The sequence below is a fragment of the Hippocampus comes genome, unplaced genomic scaffold, assembly GCF_001891065.2.
Source record: "Hippocampus comes isolate QL1 unplaced genomic scaffold, H_comes_QL1_v1.1 scaffold1, whole genome shotgun sequence".
In the NCBI taxonomy this organism is placed as follows: Eukaryota; Metazoa; Chordata; class Actinopteri; order Syngnathiformes; family Syngnathidae; genus Hippocampus; species Hippocampus comes.
Genome location: NW_017805010.1, coordinates 3,725,113 through 3,737,522, shown reverse-complemented (window position 1 = coordinate 3,737,522; position 12,410 = coordinate 3,725,113). Strand labels below are relative to the sequence as shown.

The 12,410-nt window shown below is 44.1% G+C and overlaps 1 protein-coding gene across 1 annotated transcript in view; it reads left to right on the top strand.

Moving 5' to 3' along the window:
- Window positions 1-12,410, top strand: part of agrn (agrin) — a 264,537-nt gene that overhangs the window by 191,382 nt on the left and 60,745 nt on the right. Inside the window, exons 17-20 of the mRNA XM_019862967.1 lie at window positions 1,377-1,501; window positions 1,626-1,731; window positions 8,499-8,924; window positions 12,215-12,340. Coding sequence (XP_019718526.1) covers window positions 1,377-1,501; window positions 1,626-1,731; window positions 8,499-8,924; window positions 12,215-12,340 — 783 coding nt within the window. The remainder of the gene's footprint in view (window positions 1-1,376; window positions 1,502-1,625; window positions 1,732-8,498; window positions 8,925-12,214; window positions 12,341-12,410) is intronic.

Genomic DNA, 12,410 nt, shown 5'->3' with positions numbered 1-12,410 from the left:
AACAGGCTGGCTTTAAGTAGGTTGATAGAAAAGGTTAGCTCCTGCTGTGGGGAGGGGCGCGCAGCTGCTTGATTAAGATGCTCTATCAGCTATTGACTGGAAGTCAAAAGCTGAATCAAGTCAGCAACGGGGCGCACTGGTGGGGCTCCCCTCCCTGTTCACCATGTCAGATGCAAAGACAAGGCACCGGAGGCAAGGAAAGGGTGGTGCTTGAAGTTGCTGTGGGTTAGCGCTATCGTGCAAAGGCCTTTCGCTTCTGGCCTGTTGCGTGCACGCCAGGCCCCTTCAGCACGTGCAGCAGTTACCTTCAAGGCTTTAAATGCTTCTCAAGTACAAAAAGATTTACCGAATGTAAACATGACAAAGGCCTCTCCAAAATATTCCGGCGTGCGGTACATTTTCACAATATGACATTCCCTTTGATCCACAAGGCTGCTTTTGGATGAAATAGTGTGCGACAGGAAAACTCTGAATTATTCATTTATGTATTTGACAGGTGAATACACTGCTTTGTGACTATATTAATATAGTAACACTTTGGGTTATATGAGGGTATAATACATAGATAATGTACTTGATCAATAATTCAGTTTGTCTGTTCGTCTGTCAATAAACTACCGGTACTCCGTAAACTGTGCATGTATACAATAGTGCTAGATTCAAAGAGTTCTTCTTTACTCCTGAACAATCCGATGGAAACCTCTGTGTACCTCTTGTTTTATTTATATTTATAGTTTTTTTTTTTTTTATGTTGATTATACTGTTATACATAAGAGCAAACAGCAAGAATATTGTTTACTGGGTTTACAATATGCACACAAAGTGTCGAGATTTTAATAGGGGCTCCATTTGATCCACAAGGCTGCTTTTGGATGAAATAGTGTGCGACAGGAAAACTCTGAATTATTCATTTATGTATTTGACAGGTGAATACACTGCTTTGTGACTATATTAATATATTAACGCTTTGGGTTATATGAGGGTATAATACATAGATAATGTACCCGATCAATAATTCAGAGTTAGTCTCTTCGTCTGTCAATAAACTACTCCATAAACTGTGCATGGATACAATAGTGCTAGATTCAAAGAGGTCTTTACTACTGAACAATCCGATGGAAACCTCTGTGTACCTCTTGTTTTATTTATATTTATAGTTTTTTTTTTTATGTTGATTATACTGTTATACTAAAGTATATTCAATACATAAGAGCAAACAGCAAGAATATTGTTTACTGGGTTTACAATGTGCACACAAAGTGTAGGGATTTTAATAGGGGCTCCGAATTCGGTTGCATTTAATTTCATGTCATTACTCTTGCAAGCAGAAAAATTAAACCTAATCAATTAATAATATCAACTAATTAATCTTTCAGGTCCAGAGGCTCCGAATTCATGTGATGAGTTACTTTGTAGTTTTGGAGCATCTTGTTTTGAGGTGAATGGTCAGGCCCATTGTGAGTGCCCCTCACCTGACTGTGATGAACGGAACAAAACTAAGGTGTGTATTTCAAGATCGTGCGGTGTGTGTGTGTGGGGTGGGGGGGGGTCGGCTTTAATTGAGTGGGTTTGCTAGCGTGTTCCAACAGGGAATAAAAAAGTGTAAGTGTTCCCCTGTGGAGCAGGTGTGCGGTTCTGATGGGGTGACGTATGGCGACCAGTGCCAGCTGAGGACCATCGCCTGCAGGCAGGACAAGGCCATCATAGTGCAACACTTTGGACAATGCACAGGTGAGCCCTGATGAAGCCTCCATGCATCACACACATTGTACAGATGGCCAAATGTCCCCCGACCCGGCCCCAGTCGCCCCAGTCACATGACAACACGTAACACCCTGGTCTCACATATGCATCCCCCGCCCCCAACCTCGTACCAATTTTTCATTAGCCTTCAAATCTGATTTTTTTTTTTTTTAATCACCTTGTGCATGTATTGGGATCTTATGCTTGAGTTTGATCTGGTGGATATTATCAGTCGTGCAGTGTGCTGACCGTACGTGAAGTCAATTTCCACTCAGTGCTCCACAGTGTCCTGTGACGAGTCTTGAGTGTAGTTCACCTTTCACCCGAAGTCAGCTCGGAGAAGGCGCGCAGCTGCTTGATTAAGATGCTCTATCAGCTATTGACTGGAAGTCAAAAGCTGAATCAAGTCAGCAACGGGGCGCACTGGTGGGGCTCCCCTCCCTGTTCACCATGTCAGATGAAAAGACAAGGCACCGGGAGGTTGAGGTGCATGAAAGCAGGAGGCAAGGAAAGGGTGGTGCTTGAAGTTGCTGTGGGTTAGCGCTATCGTGCAAAGGCCTTTCGCTTCTGGCCTGTTGCGTGCACGCCAGGCCCCTTCAGCACGTGCAGCAGTTACCTTCAAGGCTTTAAATGCTTCTCAAGTACAAAAAGATTTACCGAATGTAAACATGACAAAGGCCTCTCCAAAATATTCCGGCGTGCGGTACATTTTCACAATATGACATTCCCTTTGATCCACAAGGCTGCTTTTGGATGAAATAGTGTGCGACAGGAAAACTCTGAATTATTCATTTATGTATTTGACAGGTGAATACACTGCTTTGTGACTATATTAATATAGTAACACTTTGGGTTATATGAGGGTATAATACATAGATAATGTACTTGATCAATAATTCAGTTTGTCTGTTCGTCTGTCAATAAACTACCGGTACTCCGTAAACTGTGCATGTATACAATAGTGCTAGATTCAAAGAGTTCTTCTTTACTCCTGAACAATCCGATGGAAACCTCTGTGTACCTCTTGTTTTATTTATATTTATAGTTTTTTTTTTTTTTATGTTGATTATACTGTTATACATAAGAGCAAACAGCAAGAATATTGTTTACTGGGTTTACAATATGCACACAAAGTGTCGAGATTTTAATAGGGGCTCCAAATTCGGTTGCATTTAATTTCATGTCATTACTCTTGCAAGCAGAAAAATTAAACCTAATCAATTAATAATATCAACTAATTAATCTTTCAGGTCCAGAGGCTCCGAATTCATGTGATGAGTTACTTTGTAGTTTTGGAGCATCTTGTTTTGAGGTGAATGGTCAGGCCCATTGTGAGTGCCCCTCACCTGACTGTGATGAACGGAACAAAACTAAGGTGTGTATTTCAAGATGGTGCTCTGTGTGTGTGTGTGTGTGTGTGTGTGTGTATCTATATATATAAAATGAATGTGTGCAGAGGCATAGAGACAGCAGTTATGTAAAAATAAAATAAATAAAATAAACAAGCTTTAATTGAGTGGGTTTGCTAGCGTGTTCCAACAGGGAATAAAAAAGTGTAAGTGTTCCCCTGTGGAGCAGGTGTGCGGTTCTGATGGGGTGACGTATGGCGACCAGTGCCAGCTGAGGACCATCGCCTGCAGGCAGGACAAGGCCATCATAGTGCAACACTTTGGACAATGCACAGGTGAGCCCTGATGAAGCCTCCATGCATCACACACATTGTACAGATGGCCAAATGTCCCCCGACCCGGCCCCAGTCGCCCCAGTCACATGACAACACGTAACACCCTGGTCTCACATATGCATCCCCCGCCCCCAACCTCGTACCAATTTTTCATTAGCCTTCAAATCTGATTTTTTTTTTTTAATCACCTTGTGCATGTATTGGGATCTTATGCTTGAGTTTGATCTGGTGGATATTATCAGTCGTGCAGTGTGCTGACCGTATGTGAAGTCAATTTCCACTCAGTGCTCCACAGTGTCCTCTGACTAGTCGTGATTGTAGTTCACCTTTCACCCGAAGTCAGCTCGGAGAGCTCATGACCCCTGAACAACATAAATAATGTAGAAACTGAAGAGCTCTGCCAAGGAGGTAATCTTTGAAATCATGTAGATTTGAGGGCCTTACCTGTACAGTATTCATGATAACATAGATGACATTAGATGTAAATTTGTCATCTGCGAAATTGGGAAGATTCATTAAAAATGTCCTCGTCAAAGATAGTGTTTTGATTTAAAATAATTTGTAGAGTAGTAGTTCACCTTTTTCTACACTTTTATGAAAGTTAATGGGATATGACTTTATGACGGACATATTTTAATGCTACTTAAATGATCTCTCTCTCTCTCTCTCTCTCTCTCTCTCTCTCTCTCTCTCTGGTATATATCTATATTGGTATACATACCAATACCAATCAGAGTTTTACAAAAGTTGTACAGATTATGTTCAACCTTAGACGTTCCATGCCTTTAACCATGATTACTCAACAAAGCAGTAGTGTTCATTTTTTGAGTGATATTTTAGTTAGATCAATCCAAACGACTTTCACCACTTTCATAGAGCTGTTTAAAAGTAAGGCTAAGTGAAAGCAAAGTGGCGTGCGTCACTAGGGAAAATTTGCTGAACATTTATAGGAATTAACGGGGGGAGAGAAGGCACCACGAGAGTGGCTGTCTTTACAGCAGCTCCTATACTTTTTGTTCTTCTGATTTCTTGCTTTAATAACTTTGCTGCTATAAATTGGGAATTTCTCCATTGTGAGACAAATAAAGGTTTTCTTATTCTTCTTCTTATAAATAAAGCACTGGCAGGCTGTCTATTTTACTCACCCAGTGTCATGATTTTGACCCCTTCTGTGAAGCGTGTCAATTCAAATCTGTCACAAACGTTATGGAACATGCCAAGTGCATGTGTATTGAGTGAAAGGCACATCTCCTTTTTCCTTTTGGTGCAGATGCCACTGGGCACAGTTGAGATCAGTGTTTTAGGTTGCCGGCACTAGAGCCAAGGTCATGACTTTCATGTCTGATCATGTCGTCCCAGTGACAGCCAGCTTTTGCCACATTGGGACGGTATGGAAATGTTGCAGTGAAGAAGAGGAGGGCCAGCTGTATGGCTCTGGACATTAGCCACTGACAGCAGCTTGGCTGGAAGTGGTTGTTTCACCTCATCTCTCTGTGCACTCAGGCCAGGTGATTTTGTACACCTGTCACCGGGATAACTAAGTCATCCACCATTAGTGACTCCTTGACGGACTCTTTTGTCCCCATTTTCAGGAGCCAAGCAGGGCTTTAAATTTTAGGGACAGTGGTCAAAGCAAAGATATGCTGCGAAACAGGTCACCGGACCAGACATGTTCTGAGATGGGTTACCAGTGAAAAAAAAGGCTGCCAAAATTCATTCCATGTTTTTTTTTCATGCCTCCATTGCCTGGCAGTTGCCATGTGACTCGTGTGTAATCCCTCGCCAAGTGTTGCCGCACATGGAAGGAAGGCCAGAAGACGCCTCCAAGCAGATTCTTTTTTTTTCTTTTCGACTCATTCTATCAAGCCCTCAGGGAAGGAACAGACAGACGCCCTGACGGAGGATCTTTTAATTCTTTCCCCCCCGGATGCGGTTGCGTGGCGGGAAGCATCTCCTCCACTCCTGTCGGCTTCAGGGGTTCGATCTGGAGCTCATTTCACGTGTGGCTGGGTGCGAATTAGCATTAGCTCTGCCTCCTTCCTCTTGCTGTGCTCCAGCCCGGTCCTTCAATCCCCCCTGCTGTGTACATGCGGAGTTTGCAGACACGGCGGATTTGTGAACGCACTCGTTGACCGTGTTGCATTTGTCAACAATGCAACACCAAGGGCTTATGGATTTGGGTGACTATTTAGGCATTGAGGTGCAGTGGAAGCTCCAAGGTCGAATGCAATCCGCTCCCAAAGTAAATAAAATAACCCAAATGTTCCAGGGACAGACTGCTGCCTTCATCAACCCTTCACGATGATCTTCTTGAATTCTATGTAAACATGGAACACAACACAAATAGCCGAGTGACTATTTAATGGAAATGACTACATGACCAATTATAGTGTGAGGACGCGAGTTCTTGGGGTAGGCGAGCAGCACTGTGTTGCAAACTATAAAGCCTTTCACTAACCTGGGGGAAAAAAAAAACATTCATGCGCAATTTTCCCATGGTGGGAAGTGGCCAGTGACTTGCCAATGGCGTGGCCTCCTCCCATATGGCGTTATCACCTGTAGGTTTGCAGCAAATTGGCAAATGATGCTAGCATATGGCGTCGTCAGCCTGTGTGTTAGTCAGGCTTCTGTTGCCTTCTCCAGCTCGTTTTTCGGAGGTTTTATTTCTCATTATTCAATCCCTCATTCTTCCCCTATTGTTTGCTCTGCCATCTTCTCTCCCACTGCTGCCTTTGTTAACTTGTTTACTTTGTCACTCTGTCGCCCTTCTTCTTCTGGCCTCTGTCTTTTGCCTTCACTCTCCTCCTTACAACCGAGCATGGTTGACAACCCGAACAATCTAAATAGCCATGTTTCAACATTAAATACATGGCTCCAGACAAACCACGATGACAATGATTTCCTTTCTTCCTGTCCGTCTTGGTGACATGACTGTTCACTGGCCGGCTAACATAGAATAAATGAATGCTAACGGAGTGTTCAATCGGATTAAGAAAAGCTTCAAAAAATGAAAAGGCTAGGCCGAATGTCCTTCCATCTCATACTTACGCTATTCCCCATAATTTTCAATTCAGAAGGTCTGAAATGTTTGATTTCACTGACCCTTGAGTCGGCGGTGGGAGAAAAGTGTTTGAGTCATCTCATACTGCTGCCACTCTCAAGACAAAAAGACTGGAGAAAACGCAGAAAAAATGGCCACTGACTCACCATGAATGTCAGTTGCTTGTTGTTCCCATTAGAAAGTGGTCACAGTGTGAGAGGGGCAAATGTAATTTTTACCGTCTGTTTCACCCGGGTGGTTGACTGGCGACCAATGTGGCAGCATCTTTGGTGTACACATATAGTTGGCCCATGTGTTCATCTCGGGCCTTTTTGTGAAGTAACAATATAATGGAACTATGAATTAAAGCTATTTGACCTTATGGATGAATGAACCAAAAAATCCCCCCAGCCTCTTTTCGAAATCTTGTCAAAAGTTTTCCAAGCAGAAGTTTCTGCTGCTGAAAATCCCACATATGGTTCCCATTTGCAATTCCTGCAGGAGTTCCACTACTTTTGTAAATGCAGCGTCGCTTTTTCTCCCCTCTTACCTTAGCCTCTGCTATTATCTGCACAGCCATCCAGCCACCTGACACTAAGCCTGCATGCGGAGTGACAGGTGTAGCCAAGGGGAATGGCAACGCATGCCGCCACAATGTCGACGATACCATCTCCACTTCTCTTTGCGACCCACTCCAAATCCGTCCCTACGCAAAAAAATGTTCCGAGCTCAAAGCTGACACCTCTGCCTGGTCCTCCGCCGCCCCAGGTGGTATCACGTTTCACACCTCAGCGAGGAACTGTCAGTCAAGGAGGTGATTATAGCAACGTGATTAGGCCGAACACACAATGTTAGGCGAATCCTAATTAGGTTTGTGTTGATGTCACCCACCTGCATTTATTAGCATGGCCAGTGAGGGATGCAAAGAAAGCCCGCTTGTCTCAGCTTACTTGCTTATGTAGCTTCACCGTATTTACTCACTTTTCTTCAGGAGGACTTTTTGTCCTATTTATCGTTCTTTCATCAGAACAGAGTTATGTCCTTTTTTTTTTTTTCCGGGGGTAATAATGGTCTCTCGGCAGCGAGCCTCCTCTCTCTTCCATACTCTGAGTGATTCTTTGCCCGAATGAGCGCTTGTTTGCCGTGCATCTGTTTGTGGTGGCGTTGACGACGTTGGCGCCAGCGAGCGGAGTGCCGCCTTTGAAGCCCTGAGTTAAAGCAGCTTGGGTTGTTTTTTTCATGGCCTATTTCCATCAATCATTCATCACCAGCGGCACTGGCTGTTGGTGATTAAAGCTTTACTTCTGCAAGGCAGCATGTGAATATGGATAGAAAATTCAAAGGCATACGTGCACTACACAAACATGAATAAATAGTAAGTGTGAAAATAGGCGGAAAAGACACACTCGAACCGTGCATTGATTGCAACAATGTGCAGATGACACACTAGAGTGCATTTTGCTCTGTGTGTTATCTGTTGGCACTATGCATATTTATCATTACTTTATTGGACCGCTACCACAGGAAAATGAAATAACGGCAACCACAAAGCCCTTCTTCTGACATCTAAAGAGCGGATAACAGTGTGTGTATTGTTTGTTGTTTGTTTCTTTAACTATTTGTCCATCCATCCACCCATTTTCCGATCCGCTTTATCCTCACAAGTCGCGGGGGCGTGCTGGAGCCTATCCCAGCCGTCATCGGGCAGTAGGCGGGGGACACCCTGAACCGGTTGCCAGCCAATCACAGGGCACACAGAGACGAACAATCATCCGCGCTCACACTCACACCTCGGGACAATTTTGAACGTGTGGGTGTGGGTGTGGGTGTGGGTGTGTGGTTTCATAATGACATTGCTGACCATCACAGAGAAGGAACATGTACATATAGTCAAGGAAAAAAATATATTTTGTTGTCTTTGTGTAAGTTTTACAATGAGGGGGAATTACAGCAAATGTCACAAGTTTCCAACATTTCCATCTTGGCTCAATCATTCATCCATTCCTTGCTTCCTCCCCTTCCCTCCGCCAGAAACCATCTCCGAGCGGGCTGAGCGACCCACTCCAACCCTGCTTACCGCCACCACCATCACAACGCCAGCTCCCTTAAATTATAACCTGGTGTGGGCCATTCCGCCTCCGAGAACGGCCGAGACTGCTGAGACTACGGTGCAGCCCCCTGCCACCACGCCCTCACCCACGCTCACACACCACCGTGCGCAAAAAAACCACCACCACCCCTCCATCCACATCCAACCTCAGTCGCCACGGTCAACCCCCGCCCCCACCACTACCGCCTCTCAAGGTAGCCCCGCCCCCTCGACCGCTGCAAATTCTTTCGAGGGTTCGGGCAGTGGGGAGCCTAGTGGAGATGACCAAGCTGAGGAAGAGGAGGAGCCGGAAGAGGAAGCGGGTAGCGGCGTGCCACCAGAGGCCAGTGGGGCGGAGGAGCCTTTTGGTAAATCCTTGCTCTTTCATGATCACACCCATAATGCTTTCACAGCTCAACATATTGTGAGTATGGACCAAATATTTAATGTCATACCATAACATATTCATGTCATCAAATACTTCAAGTCAAATATGTAGATGTTGTATGAAGATGGGTTTATTCTCTTCTTTACAATGTTCCGTCATTGACCACACCTGCAGATCCGGTAATCAAAAAAATCGAAACTAATGTTCACCTTTGATGGTCACTGTCCGAGATGGATTCAATTTACAATGACAATTGTGAATATTGACATTCAGATGAAAACCTCCATGTACCTTTTAGCATTAAGTGTGATCTCAGAGATGTGCAAGTCTATTTTTCCCGGAGAACAATCCGGACAGTCTTTTCCACTTTGGTTCAAGGTTCACAATGTTTTTCCAAAAAACTATTTGAAATGTGGACTCCTCAGACCACAGCACGCTTTTTCCACTTAGCGTCGGGTCAATGTCAGATGAGCTTGGGCTCAGAGAAGCCGATGGCCTTTGCTTTGCATGGTAGAGTTTTAACTTGCAATTGTTGAACTGTATTAACTGGCAGGGGTTTTCCCAATTGCTTCCGAGCCCATGTGGCAATGTCGTTTTCAAAATCATGCCCGGCTTTAATGAGGTCCAGCCTGAAGGATTAAAGGTGACAGGCGTTCAATATTGCTTTGCAGCCTTGCTGCTTACATGCTGAGATTTCTTCTTTTCATGATATCTCAATTTGAGTCAGACAGCAATCTGCATGGTTCACTGTCACTGCCCACCGTCCATGCTGTCATTCTTCCGACAGTCAAATAGCAGAAGAATAAAGTTTGAGCTCTCCAGATGAAACCGCTGGCCCGTATCCGGGTCTCTTAGGAACCTGAATTGAGAGGATGATATGACTGGGCGGTTTGAGGTGAGAGCGTGTGCGTGTCGGCTGCCTTCAATCAGTCACAGTCACATGACGAGTCATCCCAAATCTTTCCCGATACGCCCTGCTGCCTGGGGATGACGGGCTCCTTTCCATCAGATCCTGTCTAGTTTTCCCTCCTTTCCTCCGCCTCAGTTGTCAACTTGCAACAAACGTAGAGGATGGTTGGAACAGCGTGACCCCCCCGATGTGGTCTTCTTCATCCTCTTCCTCGCCTCCTCGCTCTCCCAAGCGTCTTAGATTTATCCTCCTGTCAGATGCTGACCAATGCTCGGTGACGCAAGGAGCATGTAGTGTGTTTACCAAGCAGACCTGCTGTCTTGTGCCTCTCTGTCTGAATGAAAGTGTATCCAACCATGCCCGAGTGTTTTTTTTTTCTCCCTAAGCTTTATGTGCATCTATTGAAGTGCTGTACCAGATCAAATAGCCTTTTTTTTTTTAGAATGTAGCATGATGGGATTCCACAACGATGCACATATCCAAAGCAATCCAAAATGTTAGCGGAATTGGGAGGTTCAAATCTCGAGCTGAGGCCTTCGTACCACATTGCAAAAAAAAAAAATGCATGTGAGGTTAATTGAAAACTCGAAATTGTCCATTGGTGTGATTTTGACTGTGAGTTGTTGTCTGAATGTGCCCTGCGCCTCTCACCCAAAGTCGACTGGAATAGCTTCCAGCCCATGTGCAGAACGGGAATAGAAAGAGCTCAAGCGGAATAAAAAATTAATGCATGGATGGAAGTTCCACTAATGGTAGCGTGGAGGTAACCTAGAAACCAACTTTTTATTTACAAAACTCATGAATTGTTGAATTACTGAATCATTCTTTCGTATTACTGTAACAAATCGTTAGTGTACCGTTGCAATAGAGTATGTAAATCAAGCAGGTGGTGGGGTGTGCGCAGACCTCGTGCATGTGTAATGGCGCTCAATTGAAATCCACACATAAAATCTGTCCGTGTGTTAGCGCATGTTTATGTGACAGTTATTCTTACGGCTCCCCGTGGAGTTGCGATGCAGTCTCCTTGCCACTTCATATTCCCCGTAGCCATCCTCTCCTCTTCGGCCCAGCACCCATAAATCTACAGAGCACACTCCAACACATGCTCTATAAGCCCTTCATCTTTCTCCTCCCTCCTTCCTTTGACCGCGAGTCCTTGAGCAGAATGTGTCCCCCCCCCTCCCAGCCCCCTCCCATATTTTGACGTCTTTACGACTTGTTTAGCCATTAGCTGTTTGCCTCCATGATTATTTCTGATCGCCGAGCGGCCATAAACTGCGCGGCTTCGGCCGAGACGCCCCTGCCGCCGACACCGTCATTAGTGAAGATGGAGGTTCACTGCTTGTGCAGTGTATTACACAGTTGGTCAGGGAGCGGGACCACACACTTTTTATGTTTTACGGCCGCATATACAGGAAGCATACATGCATATATTTCCTTCTCATGAAAGGGGGAGGGACAGCATTGACGCCGGCTGTCAGTCAGATCTCTTTATGTGGAAACCCCATTCGCCTTTTTTTTAAACAGATATGCTGCGAATATGATAGAATACTAACTTACTGTCAGTTTGGGCTTTCTCCAATTCCAATTTGTCAACAAATAGTTGACCAGGCTCATCATAAAACTTCCCAACTGACATAAAAGGTGAGAAAGGACAGCGTGAATTGTCAGGAACGGGCAATCAGACAATGTACCGGTATGCAATTTACAGGAATATGATGCAAGCGTATCTGCCCTTTATTATTACCCGCTGTCATTATCCTTTCTTGTACTCTATTATTATGTTAGATTCGTCGACTCTTGGGTATTCATTGTGCTATTGTATATGTAATATTATTCATATCATTATGAGATTCTAAAATACACAACTGCTGTTTTTGCTCCAGTGCGGAGCATCAACGGTGGGCATGGTCTTTTGACAGTGCTCAAAATGCGCTTCACGTTTTGCTTCCTGTTTGAGAATTTAAAATACGTAGTCATGAAAATAATGCAGATTCTACAAATCACAATTAACATTCTCAAATCAAGACAGAAACAACTGCTGTTTTTGCTCCAGTGCGGAGCATCAACACTTTTTGACAGTGCTCATAATGTGCTTCACGTTTTGCTTCCTGTTTGTGAATTTAAAATACGTAGTCATGAAAATAATGCAAATTCTACTAATCACAATTAACATTCTCAAATCAAGAAAGAGAAATTAAATCACAAAAAAATACGATAATATAATGTGTAATAATAACAACAAAGAAGTACTCATAGATAGGCACTATCAGAGTGGTATTAACTTCCTAAGATCTTTATTGTTGTGCTTGTAGTTTGCCGTATTGTTTCTAATATTTGCACCCCAAATCGCTCTCCAGGACCCACATTGGAAAACACGGCAATAACCGTCGCTGATGACAAGTCGTCCTGTGACAACACCGAATTTGGATGCTGCCCTGACAGTCTGACTCCAGCCAGCAGCCCAGATGGAACCAACTGTCCACGTAAGTGTACTCTCATTTTCATTCATTCAATTATCAAATCTCTTTTTTGGTTAAGTTTCCCTTTTTTATT